Source organism: Corvus cornix, chromosome 2 (genome assembly GCF_000738735.6).
Source record: "Corvus cornix cornix isolate S_Up_H32 chromosome 2, ASM73873v5, whole genome shotgun sequence".
Classification (NCBI taxonomy): Eukaryota; Metazoa; Chordata; class Aves; order Passeriformes; family Corvidae; genus Corvus; species Corvus cornix.
This window is the reverse complement of record NC_046333.1, coordinates 9,874,658-9,899,539: the sequence shown is the minus strand read 5'-3', so window position 1 is coordinate 9,899,539 and position 24,882 is coordinate 9,874,658. Positions and strand designations below refer to the sequence as shown.

Here is a 24,882-nt window from a genome sequence, read left to right as displayed (position 1 = left end):
CCACTCCATCATCAGAACAATTATTTTAACCTGATTACCCTCTATATTAAACAAGCAGTCTGTGGAGCTGTACAAAATAGGTGTCTTTTCCCATGTGGCCACTGACATCTCCTTGGAGTGATGCAAATTAATGTAGCTCTTAAAAAATATGACCTTGTATATACTTCATCTGTCATTAGCAGACTCAATTTCTTAAGAGGTCATTTGTGTATTGTACTACCAGTAATAAGCAAGTCTTATTTTTTGCTTTGGATTCTGAGAGTATTCAGAGATCTCTGAATTTCCTTCAGACTTGCTGACATTGTCTCCCTGACAAAGGCGTTTTCAGAGGATGGAAATTCTGAATCTCATTCCTCAAGAAAAAAAGGGAACACTTGTAGCATTTCAAAGAAATGAGAAAATTGTTACTTAGGATTTATTTTTATAGATTGCTTATACACTGAGCCCAGTCTCAAATCCAGGCTCTGTCAAAAGGAATCAGTAAAGCTTTGGCTTCATTTTAATATATTCCAGCATTTCAGACTTCATGCAGGAGCAGAAAATTAGCCTTTTATTATGGCTGTCAATTGTTTATCCTTCTCCTCTGCATTTTACTGAAACTTTCATGTTGTGTATGCATTGTTTTGGGTAACACCAAACAACAAAGCCACAGGAGCTTTTTTTCCTTATTGTCAAACACTTCTCCTCCATCTACCTTGAAAAATACTCTTATTAAAGGGTTATTAAAGAACTCCTTAGCTGAGTTGTTAGCTGAGCTGTAGCCACAGCAGTGCTCTGTAGCACAGTCACAGCATAGAGGGGAACCATTTTATATTCACATGAGATGAAAAAGAGACAGAGGGGAGGAGTCTCAGAAGGCCACGTGCTAATAGCAAGTGACAGTGAAATAGGTACCTTTTGTGAAACTTTATTGATTAATTATATTTGAAAACCGTTTGCCAATGATAGCAAAAGAGAAACTTGGAAGAGTGCTCCCTTGATGCTGGGGGGAGCAGGGCTTTTCCAGCTCCTGGAATGGGTTGCAGTGTACAGAGCCCAGTCACAGGTTAGAGAAAATCGCAGTCCTCAGTTGCTCACTGTGTGGGGTCCAAAGGGGTGGTTAGAATCCATCACTACCCTCTGTGACACCCAGCCAGCATTTCCCTTGCAGTGAGACTCTGTAGGCAGAGGGTGTGGGTTGTTTTGAGGTGTAAAGCTCCACGTACCTGGTGAGCTGTTCAAAACATAGACCTCCCATGTCATTGTCCTCAGAGTGCTTTAGACACAGTAAGCTCATTTAGCAAATGGAATTGTCAAGTGCTACCTCCAGCACTGCCATTCCTGTCACCCTGAGCTCCAGGGATATTTTCATATGGGTGGCTCCAATTCCAAGCTTCACACAGCACTCCCCAATTCCGAGTTCCATACATTACCCATACTGTTTTATAGTTGTCTGTTGCTTTAGCTGTTTGGATTTTTTTTTCTGTTTTCACAGAAACAGTTCTTTCATGAAAGTGAAAAGATTTGCACCCCTATGGAGTCAGTAAAAGTAGCTCAGTTGAGAGAAAGGCTTGAGGTCTTTAAAGCCTGAGTCCCTCAAAGATTTAAGTACAAAAAGAAATGATGCAGTTTGGTTTTGAGGAGTCTTTGTAGAACCGCCTGGCTTTTAGGCATTTTGCCTATTAGCTTTCAGAATCTTATTTATGAGTATAAGCTGTTTGTCATGGTACTGGCAAAACCCTCCTTCTTTGTGTTTTTCCTCAGAAGAAGATACAGCCTTGGCCTTTTAGCAGTATTGTGCTTTCTTTCTGCCATGCAAACACTGCTGTCTCAAAAATCCGCTTGGCATTGTTTCTGATCTTTGGGAAACAAATCTCTCAGAAAGAAAAGTTAATTTGGGCTGATAAGCATCATGTGAACACTTGCAGTTCTGACTTAGAGAACTCCCAGTCTCTCTAGAGAGGAGGAAAGATTGTCTCTTGCTGTTCTGACTGCATCAGGAGACAAACTTGTTCAGTCTCCATACACTGAATAGTCAGTGATTAGGAATAAAGCTGATGGCCTGGGAAATGGAAGAGGAGCAAATACTTTTGAAGAAATTGTACTGTTTACTCATAAGGATCCAGAGTTATAACCAAATTTGTAAATATACCTTTTGAAGAGCTTTGAAAGATGCTTCATGTTTCCAGGCATAACACAACTTCTGTGCAGGGCAGGAGAAAGGGAGAAACTTCCAATAACTAGGGGAGTGGGAGCCCTACAAAGTAATTTGTGTGCTTTCTAAGGCAAGATTACTGATTACTGAAGTATTTCCTCCATTGACCCAAGCCCATTTCTTCCTTGATAAAGTCATCTTCAAGGGATAAGCATATCATGATTTCAGTGGAACAGGACAATAAGAGTTGGCTCCAAGTATGGTTTTTGAGAGAGGATGTGGTTTAGCATACTTTAACTACAACTCAAGAAATTCCAGTTGTATTTCCCTGGAGGGCTTAGGGGAAAGGGAATACTATTCTGTGTACCAAGTAAGACAAAGACAAAGGGAAAACAAAAACCTGTACCTTTCCAGGAAGGTGGGTGTACTGCAGTTGTGCAGTTACTGTCGTACTGTTTGCAAGTAACATTTTCATGTCATTCTTCAAGTATGAGTAAAAGAACTAGATGGAAAATGGTTCCATTTTTGTTTTTACAAACCAGTTTTCATTGCAACTGGGTTGGTGTCTATGGCTCAGACCCAGGGAGCCGTGACTGACCCAGAGAGAGTGTCCCAAAAGAAGTCTGTGGTGTTCCCTCAGCCGCCGGGGTGCCTCTGCAGAGGGGTGCCTGTCCCAGCAGGCTGTCAGCTCTTTAGTGATTCAGCGAGAGTGATTTCAGCTCATGTTCTGTGAGGCAACCCCAGGCCAGACCAGGAGGAGAGAGATAAGAGGCTCGTTTGGCGGTTCTGCATGGGGCAGCTTTATTTGTCCCACTCCCCGCGAAGGGGAGGCCAGGGATGAGCTCTCCGATCTCTAAGGGAGAGCAGGGTAGCTCTTATAGGGGTACAAGGGTGGGTGTGAGAGGGTAGAAGCCAAGGGGTTACAAAGAGTCTACATAGGGTCTCCCAGAGGATCATGGTTTCATTTTTCTCTCACCCTCACCACAAAGTGCTGCCTTTTCCAAGGGGATCTTGCTGGGAGGTTATGCAACCTCCTTATCTCAGCAGGCCTCCCTCCAGGGCAGGGGCTGGGCACACCCTACAAGTTTTGAAGTTTAACGATAACTTGCCGAAATTATAAAATTTCAGTAAAATTATTGGGAATTTCACTGCTTATTAGGTTTCCAACATATTAAAATACACCAACATATTTATTCCAGAAGAGTGACTGACACTGTTAAAAAAAAGGATTTCCCATTTCCAGGTATACCGAGCTTCTTTGGTGTTACTGGTCCTTCTCTTTCAATCATGCTTCTCCTGGAAGCTGGGAATAGATGAAACAAGCTGGCTGCTCACATTTCTGAGGAAGATTTATTAAAAATTCTTCCTTTTTTGTTCCCTACAAGCCATACTTCTTTCTTTCTCTGTCTCAGACTTTGCCATGAGTCTAGCTGTACAGTTACAGGAATGTCTTCATAAAAGAGAATTTTCATTCTTCCATTTTTTTAATGCAAATACGATGTATTATATATTTGATTTTTGCAGATAATATATTCTGAAACAGTTTGCTTTCCTTCATTTTGGTATATACTGTTAATGGAATGCTAAACACTGATTCTTTAAAAGTGCCAAGTGATCAACATGGGGTACATTTGCTGAGTGGAAGAAAAAGTGCTGCTTTCCCATACTGCTGCCTTAGAGGGCATTTCACAAGGCATCTGCTTTGGAAGGGGAAATAATGAATGCATGTAAGATTTGGAACAAGCCTTTGTGGCTTCTGCAGCCCTAGCCACAGACTGTGCTGTGCTATAAGAGATGGAGCTTCCTATGTGCTCTCCACCCATCTTTCATTTCCCTCTTCTCTTGCCAGCCTTTGCAGGAGGACAGGGCCTTTGCCATCCCACACACTGTCAGTTTTTTGTGACAAATAATTCAGCACAGGGTGCTGTGCTGCCAGTTACCCCTGGGAAATGGGCTCTGTCACCTTTGGGACCCACTCCAGCTTGCCAGCCTCAGGCACTCATTTGGCTCCTGTTGTCAGTGAAGTCTCTGGCTGAAGGAAAACTGAAGGAATGGTTAGGCTTGGGAAGGGGAGCTCTGAATAGTAAAAGCATCCTTTATTTATATAAGGATACATCACTAATTTGGTTAGAGATGTAATACCCTCTTAAATGGCTCCCTTCAATAGATCTTAATATGTTGCTTCAAGCCTCACTTGTCCTTTTTAGTATGGCATATACTGGAAGTGTCTGTGAGCAGAAGATGAGCTTGCTTAAGCAGAGTCTCAAGCAGCCCAGCCAGGCTTCCCAGTGAGTCTCCTGTGACAGGGCAGTCCCTTTTCAGTGCCTGCAGGTGTACAAGGCACTGCTGCTCATGGCACCGCTGACCTTTCCTTCTGAGTGCTCATCTGCAGTTTTAATTGAGCTGAAAAAATAGCTCTGTGTGTTGGTGTTCCATGCACAGGAAATGTCCCTGGTTGTTGTTAAGCAGAACTTTCTGCAGATTTTTTCCCAAAAATGCAGGGTGAGTCAGCTAATGGTGGGAATTTTGGAGGTTATAGCAAGAGAAGAGGACAGGTTAAAGAAAATTACTTGAGTTCAGAAATTCTTGTTTGATTACATTGTGGGAATCTAGAATATGAATATTTCATTAGCAATGCTAAAATAATTTCCATCATTTGTTAACAACAAATAAGCTAATTCCATTATCTAGGGATATTTTCAGATCCCAAGTTCATTATAATTAAATTTTTCCTTATATGTGAAGCCTCTTTAGAGATTAGGACTGGGAAGACAAAGGGTTACAAAATAGAAAAAGCATATTGCATTAAACAGAATTCTCAGATCACAACTGTGATTATGAAAAGTGCTGTAAAAACAATTAGTGATAAACACATGTCCTGGGATGTTTATAATCTGAGTAAAAAGATAACAGCTCTGAGCAGCTTTATGCCTGGTTTTGCAAAGCTGAACCTGAAGCACAGAGAAAGGTAATGCTGTACCTGATGGTGCTCGAGGTGCAAGGTGGGAGAGCAAATTCTCCAGAGTCCTGGTTCACTGCATTCTCTTGAAATAGTTGTATATTGTGCTTTAAACAATGTGCAAAGTTAATTTAAACAAATTTAATGTGTGATGACAGTTGAACATTTTAAAGTACTTCAAAGCTGAAAGCAAACATAAACATGAATTTTTTTACATATTCTCATAATCTTTTATGATCAAATTGCTACTGCTTTTTTTAATCTGTGAAGCTTTGAGTGTTCTCCTCCTGAACCAGAGTTCCTGCCCCATTTTGATTCATTTGCAGCTTTCTGAACTGCCTCAAATCATTGTGTAACTTTTTCTGCTTCTTTGTTCAGTCATCTGAAGGGTTGGAAGGTGTTTGCTTTTGACCTCAGGGAATTTGGCACATGAAGTGTTATTTAGGTTTATAGTGAAGGATTCCTTTACATTAAAGGAAATGATTTAGTACTAATTCTTGTTGATTATCAAATTAACAGGATTAAGATATGTCCTAGGCATAGAGAAAGTTTAATGGTTGTTCATTTGGTTGGTTAAAGTTTGCCTAAATCCCAAAGTCCCTTTTTCAGTCTCAATTGTATTTATCTATTATTGGAATTTATCATGTGATAGGAGAAAAACTGCTCTGAGGAAACCAGGATGATGCAGGAAAACTTTTTCATTGTCTACCTTTTCCCTTCAGCCTAAGTGTTCAGCTGTGCAATTTTCCTACTTTTCTGATCTGCTGTTTGAATACTGCATGCCATTTTGGAAGGCAGAGCTTAAGTTCTTCGATCCATATTTCCATTTTTTGGTAGAATGAGCTCATTGACTTGTTAATTCTGGAATAGCTTATGTAGAAGCATTTTATTATTTGAGTAAAGAGAAAATGCACTGACAGGCTTGAGTGTCAAAGAGCCGTGACCCAGTCCAGGATCCCACTGTTACCTTCAGTGTCCATCCTTCTTCTAACTATAGAAAATGAGAAGAGGCTGCATCAGCCCTTTCCCATCAAAAGTCTTATCCAGGCACCATCTCAGACTGGACATTGATACATATCTGAAAAGTGTTGATGGCAATAGTTTGTAATGATTTGAGTCAGAACTGGGAAGTCATTGTGCTGTGGATGTAGCCACATAAAAGGTTTCTGCCTTGCAATTAGATTTTCATTGCAGTTTCTAATGAATTAGGTAGTTGGCCTTTTTTTCCTTGTAAAAGACTATTGTGTTGAGTTCAGAAGAGTCACTTTGGGTAGATCCTTTTCCGCTTAAGGAAAAAGAGTTTCCAAAGTGGTCAAAACACATGAAGTTTTTAGTTTTTGCTCATGATGGTGGTCAAAACATTTTCAGTTTGGAGAGTTAATTAACTTAATTAAAAAACAAAACAAAATGCCCCGAAACATTAAACATCAATAACCCTGTTTTTCTGACCTGCTACATTTTTTTTTAAGATTACATTTACAACTTCTGTAATATTTAACTTTTTTGTTCCAGTTAATACAGAAAAATTTTTAAACTATCAATAAGGAGGATCTTACAGGATAAGAAAATACCCACTTTTCCCCCACAAGCTTAACTTCTAATGTAAGATGACAGTCAGTAGGAACACTTAAGAAACAGGGCTGGAATGAAACCAGAGACCACTGGCTGTTGCTTGCTACCACAGAAACTGTGGGCATGGAGGGGACTTCTACACATTGGGTTATATGTTCATCACATCCTGTCTAGTTTCCTCTAGGCTTTGTTGCTGAAGATTTTCAAGAGTGGCAGCATCCAAGAACAGATGCTGAAAGAAATCAGAGTGCAAAATAGCTGGTATTAAAGAGTTGGGCTTCCAGGCTGGCATGACTGCAAAGTGACATGGTGTGAGAACTGCTCCAGACAGGAGGAAGGGCTGGTGGGATAGGCAGGGAAATAAGAGCTGGAGAGGGTGGAAGGTTCAGTCCCCAAACCTTACTGACAAGATGCTGGCACATGGGCAAGGAGGAAGAGGGCAATTACCATGGCTCAGCTTGAGGCAATGGCTATAAAGGAAAGAAAAAAGTTTGAGATGTGAGGTTTGGCCAAGTGTAGGGTAAAAGGCAATCTCTTCAGCTGAGTTATGTTGAAAGGGAATGGGGACACTGGGGAAAGTCTCCTTTGAGTTGGATGTGGAGAGGTAGAAATAATAAGACAAAACTAAGACTCGGTCATGCCAAGCATCGCAGAGTGAAAAAAGGTTCCTGGATTTGAAATAAATTCAGCTGATAAATAAGCCCTGAAAGGAAGTAGAAGAAGCCCCATCATTTGAAGTACTTTAACAGAAGTAGACAAAGCACTCAAAAGTGCATTGCAGGGAGCAGTCTTTTTTTGGCAGGGAGCAAGACTTGGATGACCTCATAGCTTCTTTCCATCTCCATTAGAATCACAGAATCCAAACTCTTTCTCAGAGCAGCAGCACAGCCGGCTCTGAAGGATTGCCCAGGTTTGGCACCATCGTCTTGCTTAGTACCACTGTGCTCGTGCCAGCCCCTGCAGATTCCCAAAGCAAGAGTTAATAGCTCTGCTGACAAACTCTCTGATTAGTGTAAAGCACCAGCAAGCTGTGCAGTGTATTTTGGAGAGTTTTCATCACCAAATGAACCAGATCTAAAATGGAGCATAAACAAAATTTGCAGTTTCATGTAAGGTAGTTGGGCAGAAAGATATGGTTGCTGCATTTCGATACCGCTTCGCTGCACAGTGATGGCAGTCACTGGTTAGTTATATCTGGCCAGTTCTTGCTCTGAAGTCAGATTTCAGTCCTACTTTTCTATAGTAAGTGGTTGATATAAAGAAGATGAAATCTGTTCAATGTATTAAATTGTAACAAGAGAAGAAGTTTGACACATACTGGGGGTGTAGCTGCATTCCCCATTAAATCCCAGTTGCCAGACTCTGAAACAGCTTTCTCAACTGTACAACTCCAGTGAGAGAACTTTTTAAGAAAAATTTCTTAGGAACCAGTGGAAAAAAGTTATGAAAAATATACTCTCCTGTACAATTCTGTGTAAATATTACAGTTTCACTGTGCATCATCCCTGGTTATAGCTTTGCAACAATGAAACGATTCTCAAACATCTTCTGTCTCCCCCCTCCAGTGAGACATTTCGGTGGGGGAGAAACTCTGTGTCTGCCCTACATTGGGTCTCTCAATTATGTTTTCCCTCTCAGCTTGGCTGCAAACCACCAGAAGGTGCAAAAGTAACTTTCACACCCAAGTGCAGCATGTTTTCTCCCATCCACTCGATTTTCAGGCTCTTAGCCCAGTCTGGCTGTACTGCCATGTTCTCCTCTGCCTTTCCCACCAAGACTAGAACACAGAAGAAAACAGCAGGAACGCTCTGTACTCACTTTCTAAGAGATTGTTTTCATTCCCAACAAAGAGCTCTGGAGCACTGCTGAGAAACAGGACTTGCCCTTCCTGGACCTGCGCTGCCTGGGAGCAGGTTACAATTATTTGTGAATTTGGAGAGGGTTTTCTGTCATTATCCTAGGGAGGCTGCAAGGAGCCGAGTGCTTCTCAGCCAGCATCACCTGGGTAATTCAGAGGTGGTGTTTTTAAGGGTCTGATGGGCCCTGTGCTCTGCATTTTTAGTTTGCTTGCCAGAGCAGCCTTGATAGTGATGCTGTTTGCTCAAGAGGGAAGAAAAGAAGTTTTCAATTGTGTCTGTGTTTTTCAGTGGAAAAAGGGAACTCTCTTGGGGAAGAGTGGGAAAAATTGAATTATTTTATGCTGAGGCACAATAAAACTAACTTTAAAAATTATTGCCTAATACCCATAATTTATTCACAGTATCTAATCCCAGTAGAGTTAATGAGATTATTAAGCACTTAAAATTAAGAATGTGCATGAGAGTGGGTAACATCAGAATCTCATGTTTGGCTTACTTTTTTTTTTAAATATCTTAGTGGCAAAATATTTTTTATTATTTTGAATTTGTTAGAGGTTTAACAGTGTATTCCCAAATGGATTGTGAGCTTGGCAGAAACTTTTTAAAAAGGGATCCAAGGTTTTGGGTGCTAAGAGGACCCTCACAGAAAACCTCCAGGAAATGCCGTTTCTATGTTTAGTGCCGTGAAAACTCTGTAGGGGATGTGAGGCGGGAAGCACAGAGTGGGAGAGGTTTAACAGAGCTGGAAAGTGAGAAATTGCACCTTCTGTGGATCACCATGTGCTAAAAAATCAGGCAAGGTTAAATGCAATAGGTGGAGAAGGGAACTAGAAAAATATGCCAGTGATAATAACAACAAGATGGGAAGCACAGATGCTGAAAGCAAAGATGGAGATTGTCAGATTTATAACTGTTGATTCATTTCCAGTAGTCATTCCACTGACTATTGAATGTGTTGCTTTATTATTTGTGATTTTTGCTAGGCCTGGAGTTCAGCAACACTTCATGGAGGCATGTCTTAGTGACAGGAAGGGAGCAAAGGCCGGCAGTATCTGTGGGCAGCTGGAAAGTTCTGACATACACTTTTCCTGCCCCAGAGGTTTTTTCTATTGTTATCCAAACAGAATTCTCTTTAAACCTATCTTAAATTGCATAAATTGCTTCCTGACCTTCGTTACACCATCACTCTTAACAGTGCTTGTGACTGAGGTTTTCTAAATTGTCTTTTTTTTTAAAGACTTTCTCAATTTCACAAAACATTCATAAATAATACGTAAGATAACTCTGTCTGTTAAAGGAGGTACCATGTGGTTGAGATGATAACTATTTCTGCCAAGAGTAGCTATCTGTCTGCAAACACCTATCGAAAGTTTGGAGATGTTAATGGTTTGGAAGAACTCAGTTAAGGCATTTTCTATTTCTAGACTAATACGGATTTTACAGAACAAAGATACATATATGAAGGCAGAAATATATAGGCACTAGTAGCAACTGGTTTTTGCAATATTTAATTTCATTTCAGTACATACAGTTATTTTTAAAACCTTTACCGAATACTCCTAAATACTTATGATTTGGCTGCCGTTTGTGTGGTTGGGTGCCATTTTGTTGCCATTTGCTGCCACAAGCCTGGCTGATGTAGATGTACCCTTTATAGAGCAGCATTAACTTAGCCTTGCACACACTCATTTTAGAGAAGCTCCCACAGCCTGGCTTTCTGCTGCCCTGTGTCTGTGTTCCTGGATGAACAAATGGATGCTGTAGCTTCACTGCTTCTGCCATGAATCCAGTGGTGGCTCTACTGCTCCTCAGCTGGTGGGAGGCTCAGCAGTAAATGTAGAAAACACAGACATGTGTAACACCTGTAACACAACAGTGTAAACAAGGGCAGGATAACATTAAAGGTAACACACAGAGGAGGTAATCAGTGCTTCAGGCTCTGTCTGGGAGTTTAATGGCCCCTGAAGAAGTGTTGAAAGGTGGTTCCTGTTACACACCTCATAGGCTGGGTGGCAGCTGCCTAGCTGTGCCTGCTCCACACAGTACCCCTCGTAGGTACTTTACAGTTTACATCCTTTTCCTCTCAACACGACTTGGAAAAAAGTCTGAAATTCCTAGATGTTTGGGTTGTATCTTTCTGTTAGTGAGAGGAGCTGTTCACACTGATGTGCAGTATCTCAGTGCTTAACCCTGCCCCATTCATCAAAGTTGAGAGACTTCCCAGAACTGCAGATAAAACACTATCCACTATGCCTGCCTTGACCTCAACAGTCTCAGCTTTTATAGAAGACTCTTGGAGCAAAGAAATAGGGAAAGGGAAAAAGAGGAGAAAGATCTTTTTCCATCTTCTTTATGCTTAGGGTCTGAACTTGCCAAAGCTTTGTTCTTCTCCAAAGAGACCTCCAAAGAGACCTCTAGCTGGGGTCTCTCTGTGTCTCATCCCTCCTTTCCCAAACTGAGCACTGTGATACTCTATAAAAAGACAAAACAGTCTGAAAAAGATCTATTGTGACTGCTCCTAATAGACTCAGTTTTATGCTCAGCTTATCGGGATCCAGCCATCTCCACCCATCTGCTCCTGTCTGTTTTCTTGTCTTCTGACATTTCATCTTTACCTTTTACATGGCTGGCTTTTAGGCATCTTGTATTGTGGGGTTTTGTCTTTCTGATACCCAGAGCTGAGGGGAGGAAAGAGGTAAGAACAGCTCTTTGGACACAAGTCCAGATTTAGCTTGGCTAAGTGGATTACAGATAATGTTCAGGAGTGGGAAGGTTAAGGTTTTCATGGTTGTACGTTACTTCCTTAGGATACAGGAATAACTAGATGTTACTGAATTTTCTTTGCCATGTACTGGCTGAGATCATTAGCTATTTTGGAACTTGAAAGTCTCTTGCATTCTAACCTGCTGAGTAGTTTTCTAAGGTTAAATGAGAAATTTCCTTCCAGAACATTTTACCACTGAAGGAGAGATGACATTCCAGTTCACTTAGTGGGGAAATAAGTTATCTAAAAAAAGAAGAGAGACAGCCAGAAAGTTATACTCTGAGAACGGATCTGATATCAGCAGTAATAACATTTCTCATTAAATGATTTTTTAAAAATATTAAAATGTTTATCAGCCACTGTCCATTGAAAATAATTAACAGATTGCAAATGCAGATTTGAAGCTGAGGCCAAGTTATGAGTTATTTTGATATGATTTTGATTTTAGCTGTTAGCTACTTGTGGAATGTGGTTGCTCACTCAGCTCAGATGCTTTTGTGTCTGTGCCCTGGTTTTTATGATGTTCTTGTGAGAAATCAGTATTTTAGATCCCTCTTGCCATGAATAAATTTGTGCATGGAATTTCATTTACAAAAGTCTATCGAAAACAAATAAAAGGCACCAACTACATTTGAAGAATTTATTATTTAAGAAAATGTTCACACACATCTTTTTTCATTATTTTCCCATCCATAAGTTTTGACTAATATTAAATATTGGGTCTGATTATGTTCTACATAACAGGATATAAGCTTCATCTCTTCCAAAAATAACATTAAACTCTGCAACCATTAACCATTCCTTTTAGAAATAAATGTTAATGAAAAGCAAATAAATGCAACCATGTATTATACATATTATTTTACAGAGTTCGTTTGGTTGAAAGAGGATCTCCACATAGTTTGCCTCTCATGGAGTCTGGAAAAGTAAGTACTGAAAGAAGATTTAAGTGTAACTTTTATGGTCAATATTTTCAGTTAATATCCATTTCTGTTCATTTTTACATGAATGTACTGCTGGGGAATGCACTATCAGCTGTACAGATTGATGTCCTTCCTTTACTGTGGAGGTTACAGCATGATAGCAGTAACTGATGCATTACTGCTCTCTCAGAACCTGTACCTTGCTCTTTTATGCAGAAATCAATTCCTTCTTTTATGCAAAAAGAAGGTATTTCATCCCCTGCATGTCCTTCCTGAAGCAGCTGACAAATGTGCTGCTGGTGCTGGCAGTTCCATCAATGTAGAACCCACCTCTAGTGAGAGCTGTTCTGAGATGACCAATGCTGTGCTCATGGGCCACTGCTCACCTGCAAAGGATCTGTCCCTGCTGGGGCATGGCTGTGGGGACAGGGTGAGGACATGGGAGCAAGCTCTGATGCTGTGGATGCTCATCTAAAGCTTTCTGTCCATACCTTTGCAGACACCCATGGTCAGAGGATGCTCCCTTTTTATTTTGGGGGTCAACATCCACCTCTGTAGTTGTTGAATGTCCATTACGTGAGGTATTTGGCAGGTCATCATCCTGGGAGATTGCATGATGCCTCTGGCTTTCTCCTTGTTTCAGGCCAAAGTTTCATTGGGATTTTTCCTATCCTACTACGTATTCTCATAGAGACAGGGACCATTTGGTCTGACTTTTGTTCTGCAGGTGAACATTTCATTTCTGAGGAGGTTTATTGACGGAACAGCTTTCACAAAGAGAAGCAGTTTTGTCACATCTCCCAAATATCTCAGAATTTGTCATACCTATGGACTATTTTATTTTTTTGCGCTATAAATCTACCTTAACTTTTAAGGATTTCTTGTAGTTCCTAATGAAGGTTCTTTGGGGACAAAGTGTCAGCATACAATTGCAAAGGTGGTACCTGCTTTCTTACTGCCTCATGTTTTCTTTCAATAGATCCTCCCAGGAGTACGTATCATTATTGCTAATCCAGAAACAAAGGGACCCTTAGGAGATTCTCATCTTGGTGAGGTGAGTCATGAGAACCAGAACTTTGTATGCTCTGAACTAAATTGCAGAGACAAATCTATTTTTGTGCATGCTAATGATTTCCTATGATACACCTTATCAAATGCCCAGTGAAGAAAACAGTGAATTCTACTGATCTTTATAAAATGTTACTTGTGTCATTATTAAAATTGTTAGTAAATTGTTACTAAATAGTAATAGCTCAAGTTAAAAATATGAAAAAAAATTTGCTTTTGCTAACTGTATTTTATACTTGGTGCTTCGCTAATTCTGATGGAAGTTTACATGAAAGGTTATAGATTAGCTCAATTTCAGCTAGATGGTTTTCTTGTGCTGTTCTTCATAATCGTGCTTCATTGCACTGAAGTACTCTCATTAGCTCAGTTGAGCAAGGCTATATGCTTTTCAAATTTATTTTATGTTTCTAGAGTGAGGAAAAAAATTATGTTGTTTTCAAGCACTTAAAAATCTAGTTAACAAAATGAAGAACATGTTTGATCATAATTAAAACCACAATCTAATTTGTGAGTTTCTGTAAGAGTTCATTAATTTGAAATCATAAAAATTTCCATGATGCTTTGAGTTCAATGGAAAGAATCCTTCTCCATAGGTGAAGGTCCCTGGCCTCACTCTTTAAAATAATCTGTCTGTCTGGTGTTCATGGAGGATGCTCTGCTGGGGTAAATACACTGAACCAGGAGTGGGGAACTTGGCTCAGATCTGCCCTGCAACTTCAACAAAAGTAGATTGGGGTCTCTGTGCCTGGAACTGGCTCAGTTATGGATTCAGAAACAGATTTAAAAGACATTTTTAGTATTATCTAGCTGTGACTAAAAATATTTGCATCAAAAATTTTCAATAATGCTTCATTCTTGAAAGCTACTTTAATTAATACCAGTATAATTGCTTTTAACTTAGATATGGGTTCACAGCACTCACAATGCCAGTGGGTATTTTACCATCTATGGAGATGAATCTTTGCAATCAGATCATTTTAACTCAAGACTCAGCTTTGGAGACACACAGACTATTTGGGCAAGAACTGGTTATCTGGGGTTCCTGAGAAGAACAGAACTCACAGATGCAAATGGAGGTAAGAGCTTTCTCATCATCTAGGTCTATGCAAATAATTTAGATTATTTGGAGGGTGACACTGTGTCTCTGGCCCTGCGGTACCTAACATGCTCCATCTGTGAAACCTGTAAAACTGCAAAAAAGCCTTAGTTAAAAGAATCAGAAAATAAATCAGAGGGCAAGATTTCCCTGCTGAAATAGTTGCTTTTCCTTTGCTGGACCTCAGGTGCTATAAATCCCCTCCACCAGTGACCTTTTGGCACTGTTAATGCACCCAGTGCTTCTGCTTGAAAAATATGAAATGCAGCTGAAACTGCCATAATTTGCTCTGGCAATTGTGTGCCCAGGAAAGCATTTGTGCAGATGGAAGAAGCCTGGTGGGAATCTGAGCCCTGTCCCTCCTGTGACCACCACCTCCTCTGTTATAAACCTCTTCACAGGAGCTGTCCATTCCTCAGACCTTCCTGTCTTTAACCCCACAGGGCTGGTTACTGAAATGTAACAACAAGCAGTAGGCTGCAAGAGAAATTATAGAGTGTTTGGGTTTCTGTCAGGAAGGTACAGGATTCTCTTACTTGTTTTAATGAAATTCTTTGTCTCATGTACACATATAAGTGAACCAGTGCTGCCAGGCACACAAAGTCTGTGCTTGGGAAAACAGTTTCTTCTGTGATTTTTGCAGAGCACAGTGCCACAAGCAGCTGTGGCTGAGCTGGCCAGGGAAGGCTGTTGGCCAAGTAGGGTTTCCAGCAACACTGTGAGCACCTCCAGGGGTGATCCCAGGGCCATTAGAATAGCTACTATTCAGCCAAAGAAAGAATTCATCAAACCTGAAAACATTTTAGTAATCCATCTGGATTAGGCCTGCTGCCTAATGTTGGCACCCTCTGAAGAGGTTTACTTTGGTTTGCACAGGCTTTTTTCATTTCATAATGATAGCCCAACTTTAAGAAAATTCAGGATTCTCTGAGGATATTGCAACTTAAGCATTCAAATAGCTTAAGTATTCTCCTAGCAAAAAGTTGCTCCATTCTCCTCCTACTTACAGCTCCCAGAGCAGAAAGTTCTCAGCCCTTTACTAGGTAGAGCTCATATTGTCATTACAATACCACTACGCAACTATCCAAATTCTTGCAAAAAAGAGTCAGTTATCTGCTATAAGCAAATACTTTTTGTAACTAGCATGTATTGTTTATTTTCAGCCTAGTATCTTTTAAGAAGTGTAACTTCAGCCTCATTTATTTCTTTAGTAGGTCAAAAACACGGGCTATAAAAGTGTTATGCTTAATTTACCTGAATGAGCAATTTGCTATCTAGCTATAGCACATGTTTTTAGTTTATTGATAATCACCTTTGTAATACACCAAAAGCATCTGTAGTGACCATCTCAAAGCAATTGGAAGAAAGTCAGCCACACTGTTAGGATTAAATCTGTTCTTTCTCTTTGAAAAAACAGAGACAAACAAGGAACCTATTGTCTATTCAGAGTGCCTTAAAAAAAATGAATCTGTTCTGCATCCACCTGGGAGAACACCAGGAATTTATGCTGCTGTCTTTGGATAAAGATTTCTGCCTTTGTCTTTTTCAAATGGGAGTAGTGTTTCTGCCTTCCTTTCTTCTGTCTTTTTGCTCTGCATTGCACTTCAGTAATGGAAAATGCTCGTTAGTTCAGAAATCACTTCAGGGTTTCAGAAATTCAAGGACAACTTACATTGTACTTATTTTACTTAATTCTGAATGTGAACATTTTTATAATTTAATGTACTGGAGAATAGAATCTCTCTTGTTTTTTTTCCCTCACCACCAGAACGCCATGATGCACTTTATGTGGTGGGTGCATTAGATGAAGCCATGGAATTGCGAGGGATGAGGTACCATCCGATCGATATTGAAACCTCTGTAATTAGAGCACACAAGAGCATCACAGAATGGTAAGGATTATATAACACCAGGGCCCTTATAAAAAGCTGAAATATCTATAATGTCTAGGTTTTCTCCTTGGATATTGCAATTGATCCAGAAAATGGCCTGTCAGGATGGTCACAGGATTTATAACCCAGCTGCCAATGTGTCCTTAGGATGAAACTTTTCTCAAACAGATTTAATCAGAAAGGACTGATTTCTGATAAGTTCATTCAGTATGTTTCTTTCTTTTTTTTTTTTTTTTTTTAAGGAGTAAGCAAGCAAACATTTCAAATAAATGAACACTAATAAACTTTATTAGTGAACACACTGTTATTTTTTGAATGGGTTATTAATAAATGAAGTAGTGATCAAATCAAGGTCACAATGGAAATTGAAGTGGTAAATCAATGAGTTAATAATGATGTTGTCTTAATCAATGTATCATCCTCAGATGTACACAGCAAGTAATCATTTCTTGAGGCCGATGAGCTCAAATTGCTTTTCATTATTCTTTCATCAGAAGACTCAGTCAGGTAGTTGTTCTGTTTTGATACAACCTTTGCTCAGCTATTCACCTTTCAACCAAAATGAATCTGTCGCAATATCCAGAGCAATTTAGTGCATTTTTCTTTTCAGTCCTGGCTGCAGAGGTGTGGCCTGAAGCAGAAAGATTAATAATGAATGAAGCACAGCAGCTGAACTGGTTTTCTTTAGTACAAGACTTTGCTTTTTTCTTAAATATCAGTTAAAATGAATGCATTTAGTTGCTTGGCCGAGTGTAACTCAGGTTTTGCCTTATTGCCTCCTCCTAGAGCATCATCACTGCTGGTATGGTCTTGTGCCAGATAGGGACTACACAGGGAGCTGGGTTCTGTGCCTTCATACAGACCAGTGTGAACACTTTAGGAATGTCGTGAAATTCCCCTTGAAAATGTGTCAGTACCAGCAGTTTTCCGGTAAAGCTGTTTAAGGACTGCTCTATGATAAGATGGCCATAGATTCATAAATCGATGTGTTCATCAGTACCTGTTTGTCAGAGGTTTGTGTCCCCTCAAATTATGAGCTCACAGGCAGTGAATTAAGTAGCCATATCACACTGCAGAAATGGGTTTCAGTACCAGAAAATGCTTGAATTATATTCCTGCTTTCAAGACTGCTGAGAGCACTTTGAGGATCCTTTTTGTTTCACAACCATGGAAATTCTGAGTGAGAAAGTGACAACTGAAAAAGGGTTGGGGGTAAGCTGGAACAACCAGAGAAAAAGGCCACTGAATTTCTGCAAGAAGGTAGAAGTACGTGCAGATAATTCTCAGTGCCTTCACTCTTCCCAGTAGGTGGGTGATAGTGTACAAGGCACAGGACTGAGAATTCAGAAAACACTCTGTACTGTTGCTACCCTTTGCTCAAGGGCCAATATTTAAGGCCAATATCTCAGGGTTGTTTTTTCCTCAAAAAGAGAGATTGCTGATGAATTAGATGTGTCTTGGATGTGGTCCCTGTAGAAAAGGGACACACAGTTATTCAGAGTGACAATGTCTGGTTTGCTCACAGTTCCCAGCCTCTTCCTAACCAATGCTCTGCCAAATAACCATCATAGAGTTTTCATTCACAGTCCTTGTCCTGACTGTCCTTGACTTCTTTCATGTAACTTCTCTTTCAGCTTCTCTGAGAGACGCTCCTTTTGTCTTTGTGACACACCCCTTGACAAAATAATAGCCAGCTAACTCTTTTTTTTTAAATTTATAATTTGTATATCCCTTTCTGTGGACAGGGGCATGAGCCTCTTTTCTTTTTTTCTTTTCTTGTTTTTCTTTCCTTTCTTCAGTTACAATGCCCCATTAAGGATTTAACTACATAAGTTCCTGTTGCACACAGAAGGTGCTGGGCATGTCCAGTTGATAGATTGTAAAAACAGCCTCTGAGAAACGCAGCTCATTTTGTAACACTGGGCACCACTGAGGGACCCGGGGGTTTGTTGACTGACATGTGATCCTGCTGGGCAGCTTCTGTCATTGAGGATCAGATCTGAAAGGTCATTTAAAATTATGCTCGTCTCTTAAGAAATTTTAGCACAAAATCAACAACCTCTGACCCTGGACTTCCTGTGTCTTTATACGTAACAAGAGTGGCACAGTCTGGTTTTACTGTGAGGGAAACACACACCGGGCATTTTGAAAGTGTTTCTAATACCACAAAATACATTGAAAAATAAGGAATGTGTTTTAATTAAAGCACATGGTTGACTCATTTAAATGTCAAAGTCTCAAAGGAGGAACAGAACAGAGCTTCCTGGAATTTGCCTAGAAGTGGTTTATACACAAAGCTACACAAGATATTTGGAGAAGAAAACAATTAGGAGCTTCTTTCCCTGGAGGTGTTTTGACAAGTTCCTTGTTTTTCCTGTAGCATTTGGTGACACGGAAGCAGCAGGAGGGGCCATTCCCAGCTCAGTGCATTGACTGTTTTCCATCTATTGGGTGTGACTTGATTACTGTGACTCAGTTATTTCTTAAGGAAAGGGCAGCCTTCCTGGTCCCTAGATTTTTGGTTTGAGTTTTTTTATTCATCAGGGCTAGAAAGTTATGTATGCATAAGAGATACACACTGGCTAATGTATTTCATCTCAACTAGTAAGAACATAAAGAGCAATATTTCCTTTTACTTCCAGTGGTCACCAGTGAGTTAGAACCATGACATATGAAATGAGTTTTAAATTAAATTGAAGCCTCTTGGGAGTGTCACTGATTTTAGGACTTAATAGAAGCTTCATGAAAATTTTGGGAATCAGTTTTCTGAATTCAGACAAACTAGTTTATTCTAACACATGTTTTAGGGACCTGCTCCTGAATCTTGCTATTAATTGCTTTCTCAAGTAACGAACTAACAGCAGTTTCCAGGCATGGTTTCAAATGCTAACTTACATTTCAATGAAACCTACCCAGGGTTTTTTTGTTAAAATATATATAATACTAATTTAGATGTTTGTACAGCAATCAATAAAAATTCCAGGACCTCTCTGGAGATGGTCACCTGTGCAGTCTGATACATATATTCAGCATCAATCAACTTACTAAAATGCCTGTAAAAACATAATTACAAATGGAAATTCATTTCACAGCAGTACTAAGTCAAAAGGGGCCTTCTCAGCCTTGCTTTGACTGCTCATTAGTTTTCCAGATCAATAAGCACATAAGAATTCAATCAAATAGTACTTTGGCAGGATCTGAAAATAATTTTTTTTTTAGAGTAAGTACTTTCCTTCTAAAATCCATTCTGTCAAGCATCAACGTAGAGCACATTTTCATAGCTAATTTTTGGGCTAATTAAGATATGGTTCCACAGTACATGGATTTTCAGAGCTGTCTTAGTAGGCTAAAACAGTGCACTTCTGTCTCAATCAAGCATTGACCTTAGGGTAAGAAGCTCTTTTTGAAGATGGCTTATGTACATAATATATTCTGACTTTCAGATGCTTATGCTCAAGACAGTTCTGGGAAGTTATCCCCTGATTTTATGAGGTGAAGGCAAGTAAAGTACAGGGCTTGATGTATGGCTTACATGTGTAGAATATTATTATTTATTCTATGGAATAAGTTAGAGGAAGAATTGTCTTAAACACCTGCAAGGAAGAATGAGATTGCTCTTTGTGACTTAGCTGTGCTGACCTCCCATGAGATGCAAGAGTCTTTGGAGACACTGGAGATGTGAGGAGGAGGATGGAGGGAAGCTGTAAAACTACTCTGGATGGAACCATACACCAGACTTTGATATCCTCCCAGCCTCCGTATTTGGAAAGATAAATGCATTATCCTTAGCCAGAAATGGTCCCAGGTAGCAGAACCCAAAATTTACCTGCTTTGGCTCCAGGACTTAACCAAAACTTTGGGGTCTTACAAAGTTCTTTTAGCAAAGAAGAGATACTGGGGATAATGGCATTCCCTTGACTGTCTCAACTGTTAATCAGGAATGTTAAAACTCCTGTCCCCTTAAACCCAACAGAAATAAAACAGCCAAAATAAAACAGATGGAGAGACAGCCTTACTTCTGTGGAAACCAATTGGTCCAGAAGAATTGCAGCTTTTTTGTGCTGAGCTCTGCCCTGCCTGGACAGCAGCCAGCCCATTCCCTAAGTCGCACAGCCGTGTTTGCCAAGCAGGCGCAGGGAGGATGGCCCCTCCCCGGGCACCCCTGTCTGCCTGCACTGTGCCATGTGCCTTCCCAGGGCTCCACACCCCTTCACTAGCAGGCCTTATCCTTCAGATCTTTCAGCTCAGCCTATGCTCCTGCTGTTCTTCTTGGTGCCTCCTCTCTTAACCTCCTTGGTTTTCTGGGCTGCTCTTCAAAAAACCCCAGAGAAGACGCCTCCACACACACATCACTCCATGACCACAGCAGAGCTGTGGCACTTCCCTGGCTTCAGAGGGAACCACATGCTGTCATAGTCCCTCATTACACGGCAGGCAAGTTTCTGTAAAGTTCAGCCTAATGCTTAAAATTGCAGCAGTATTAAAGAGAGAGCTCATGGGGCTGTTCTGCCCTTGCCTGCAGCATGTTCTCTCTTGCTGCTCACACTTTGTGCTGAGCACACTGAACAAGCCCAAGGAGCTCCAACAAAAGGTAACCAAGATGCAAGAAAAAAGATAAAAAATGAAATGGATAAAAAAACCCTACCACTAATACTATTTTTTCTTTCGTTCCAGTGCGGTGTTTACCTGGACAAATTTATTGGTTGTTGTAGTTGAGCTGGATGGATCTGAGCAAGAAGCTTTGGACCTTGTTCCTTTGGTCACCAACGTGGTCCTGGAGGAACACTATCTGATTGTAGGGGTGGTGGTGGTTGTGGACATTGGTGTAATTCCTATCAACTCCCGTGGAGAGAAACAACGTATGCACCTACGAGATGGATTTTTGGCAGACCAGCTAGATCCCATCTATGTGGCCTACAACATGTAGTCTTGTACCTTAAAGCTTCCATGGACTTTACTATAGATGTATAAAATTTTTTTGTGTCCACTAAAAAGTGTGCAGATAAGATGCTGACACTCATCAGAATGGAACTGTTTCTATTACGACTTTTCAAAGCAGTCACGATTGGCAGGAAATAAAATGTGAAATGTTTTCTTTTATCACTAAATTTTAGAAAAGAAGGACTATGGGGTAAGGCCCTTCAGTGTGTTGGAAAAGCCCATTTTAAACTTTTATTTTTTGCTTATTGGACAATACTGCTTTTTGAGTAAATGTGGCTTTGTATTTTACATTAAGTAAGCTGAAGTAGATTTTTTTTTATTCTGCCCTCCAAATGGATTCTTTTAAAACAATTTGCATACTAATACAAATAATTGTTTCCTTCATTTGTTTTAATATATCATAAAAAGTTGATGAATACAGATCCATTACTAACTTAAGCCATTTTAGATCCCACATCTTAGGAAACTATGTAGTGGTACGAGGAGAAAACCCAAAGTAGCACCTTTCAATTAGAAATTTTGCAGCTTTCTGTCAGAGATGCTGAAAGCCCAAAGGCCAAAGAGCCTTTGCTGTTAGCGTTAGAATGGAAGAAATTTATAAATAAGGTGTATTTCGGCAATGAGCTTGCAAATATCTTTGTACTAAACTAAAAAGATAAAATAAGTTAACTACTACTTCTGTAATTATGTACAAAACGTTTAATTTATTTTGATCTCTTTAGAAGTATAAAAGAGAAGAAACATTCAAGAATATTAAAATCTTGAAATGTTTGCTAATATAAAAACAAAGTGTTGTATTATCTTGAGTGGATAGTATCACATCAAATATATATATATGAAATATAAATTCACTAATGACAAAAGATTTTAAAGTTTAAAATGCAGTACTTGTCACTTGCATGGTGTCTCCCACTGTAGATAATCAAATGTTACTCACGAATTTTTTGGAAAAAGAAAAAAAGCAATCCTGGATTGCTAAGTATCCCTGTCAAAAAGAATCCTCTAGATACCAGCAAGTGGAATTATTGCTGCCTTTAAGGCAGTGAATGAATTTAAGACTAAAAATGCACTACAATAATTTTCTTTTCTTTGCCATGGAGGCAACAATAAATATTCGTGCTGGCATGTGCATACACTTGTTAGACTTAGAAAAGGCAGGTTGAGGAATAGCACTGTTGTCTAGCTGCAGAACTTTGTTGCACAATTTTTTTCATTGTTTTAGTTGGTGTTTTTACTGCTATAAGGAAAAGTTTTGGGGTTTTTTGCACAGAGTCATCAATTCGCCTCTCAGCTAGGACATGTAGCTTGGTGGCCAACGCATCCAGTTTACATTTACAGGAAACGATTGTTTCAATGGTCTTTAATTTATTCCTTAATGGAGAGGAGCGTGTACAGTCACTACCACCCTTTGGCACGGATCGTGCATCTGCTAACTAGTCCCTAAACGCATTGAAACATCAGAGGAACCCATCTGCCTGGTTAAGGAACGGAGGAGTCCCGTGGTCTCCAGCCTGAGGCCATCACGGGAGAAGAGTAGAAAACATGCATCACAGCTGCCTTCATTTTACTACCTTTGGAGAAAAGAGGGGTTTGATTCCCCCGTTATGTTGTCTTCCCTGCCCCCCCTGCCCCCTTTTTTAAAACCTTCCCCTTCCTTCATGTGGTTGTAACTGAATTGACCTGTTTGTGATCAAGAGTGGGATTTACCAGCTGCAGTCCAAGAATGCTTTTCTTATTTGTCCCAAATGACGTTCATGTGCTGGCTCTCATTACCGGATATGCATGACTAAGATTGTTGCAGGGCAAATGTTATCATGTTTTTATCACGTATAAGGGAGTCTCAATGCTGGGTGTTAAAAATCTTTTTAAGAGGTAGGGACGTTTTAGTCTGCATGTACAGTACGGAGCATCTTGCCACATCAGACGCGTTTTCTTTCAGACCATCTTTTCCACCCTCACTGTCCTGTGAATAGCCCTATTCATGCTCTGCAGACCAATCCCATACTTTGTTAAATCATTTTCTGCTCCCTAAAAAGAATAAAATCTGTTCTTAATGGCAAGTTGTTGTAAGGTTTCAGACAAGATGTTGATTGATTACAAACATAATTGCAGTGTGTGAACTAACTTGTGAAGTCCTGCTATCGCTGATCTCAGTACTGCAAAACAAATCTCGCTGTCGTTCAAAGCATCACTTTAACCTTCACGAAGTCAACTTTGCATTTGTAGAGAATAAAAGAGCTGCAATGCAGTTGTGAAACGCAGTTAATAACAGCTCTCTTCTGCAACCTGTCATCTGTGGTTGTTAAATCCTGAGTTAAGAGAAATGATAAACTGAGTTTCTGGTTTTGTTGTGCAAGCAAAAGGAAGGAAACATTTAAGCACCATCAGACTGAGCAATAAAGAAGGATTGTTCTGTATTAGAAACTGTACTGTAGATAAACCATTCATGAGAATGTATAAAATGTTTGTCTTGTGACCTTGTGCTTTTGGAGTCAGACAAAACCATGTAATCAACTCGATGCACATGCACAAAAAGAGAGGGTACACAATGAACATTTAAACACAAAACTAATCAAACAGGAGCAGATTCCTCATGGTGCTTGTTTATTATATATATTTAATCCTGCTTGACACTTTACCCAAGGGAAGACTGTCCCTTTTATCAGTTGAATGTTAGCAGCGTTATTTCATAGAGTGTGGTGACTGGTTAGAGAAATTCATGTAACTCAGCCAATCACAGATTCAAACAAAAATTTTTATGTGCAAAGGACAGCAACCTTCTTGTATGTTAAACCACCAGTACGCTTTGTACATCTGTGATAACGCCTGTTTTATATTCAAATGAACAAATAAAAGCTTTTATTTTTGTTGCTCTGAAAATATCAGTTTCTTAATTAGTCATCTAAAATGGAGCTTCCAAGAGCTGCGGATGCTCAGTGGAGGAACATGGAGAGCTATACTGTAATTTTATTTTGTTTACCTCTCTTGTTGCATAATTTATTAGTACAAATCATTATACTTTTAACAATGTTTAAATACTGGTGTGGGCATTTATTGCTGAAAGACTTTCATATGGCAACAAATGTTTTTTGTGAAATGTTTTTTTAATTCTTTTTAATATATTCAAATATACTGTTCACATTTTTGCTGAAAGTGTAAAGATTATTGTAAGCTTGGTAACATTTTGTGAGAAGCAATAACAAGCATTAGTACTGTAAAACTCCTCAAATTTGTCACTTATCACTTTTCTTGCAAGGTCTTGCTACTGACATGCTGCTAATCAGTCACCTAAGGAAGTTGCTGATCCAGGTGTTACAGCTCTGATGGAACTTTCTGCCGCTGGAAGTCTATGGGTTGCTGCTTGGTCACTCACACGTGGGGCTAGAACCTCCCTAATGATTCAGTAACCTTGGGTGGCCAGATGATCCCTCCTGGAAATGTGAGCGGCATGTTTCCATTGGCTTTTTCCAAAAAGACCTTGATTTCAGATCTGGCTCCCAGCTGCTGAGTAGCAGCTTCTCCAGGGAAGAGGTTTGGCCCCAACTCTCGTTTTCCAAATGTGATTTCGAGGGGTGAAATTGTGAGTCCTCATGTCTTTGGAGGCCTGTCTGAGAACTTCAGGGTGTAAAATCCCGTCTCTGATGGCTTGGATTTCAGGTTGCTCATCACAAGAG

The 24,882-nt window shown here is 39.8% G+C and overlaps 1 protein-coding gene across 4 annotated transcripts in view; it reads left to right on the top strand.

Annotated features, from left to right (window-relative positions):
- The window catches only part of DIP2C (disco interacting protein 2 homolog C), a 311,051-nt gene extending 286,619 nt beyond the window's left edge, over positions 1–24,432 (top strand). For all 4 annotated transcript variants that reach the window (XM_039548197.1, XM_039548196.1, XM_039548195.1 and 1 more), the window contains 5 exons: positions 12,157–12,214; positions 13,191–13,265; positions 14,181–14,355; positions 16,144–16,267; positions 20,942–24,432. In XM_039548197.1, coding sequence (XP_039404131.1) covers positions 12,157–12,214; positions 13,191–13,265; positions 14,181–14,355; positions 16,144–16,267; positions 20,942–21,194 — 685 coding nt within the window. In that variant the 3' untranslated portion in view covers positions 21,195–24,432. The remainder of the gene's footprint in view (positions 1–12,156; positions 12,215–13,190; positions 13,266–14,180; positions 14,356–16,143; positions 16,268–20,941) is intronic.
- Positions 24,433–24,882: the final 450 nt, after the last annotated feature.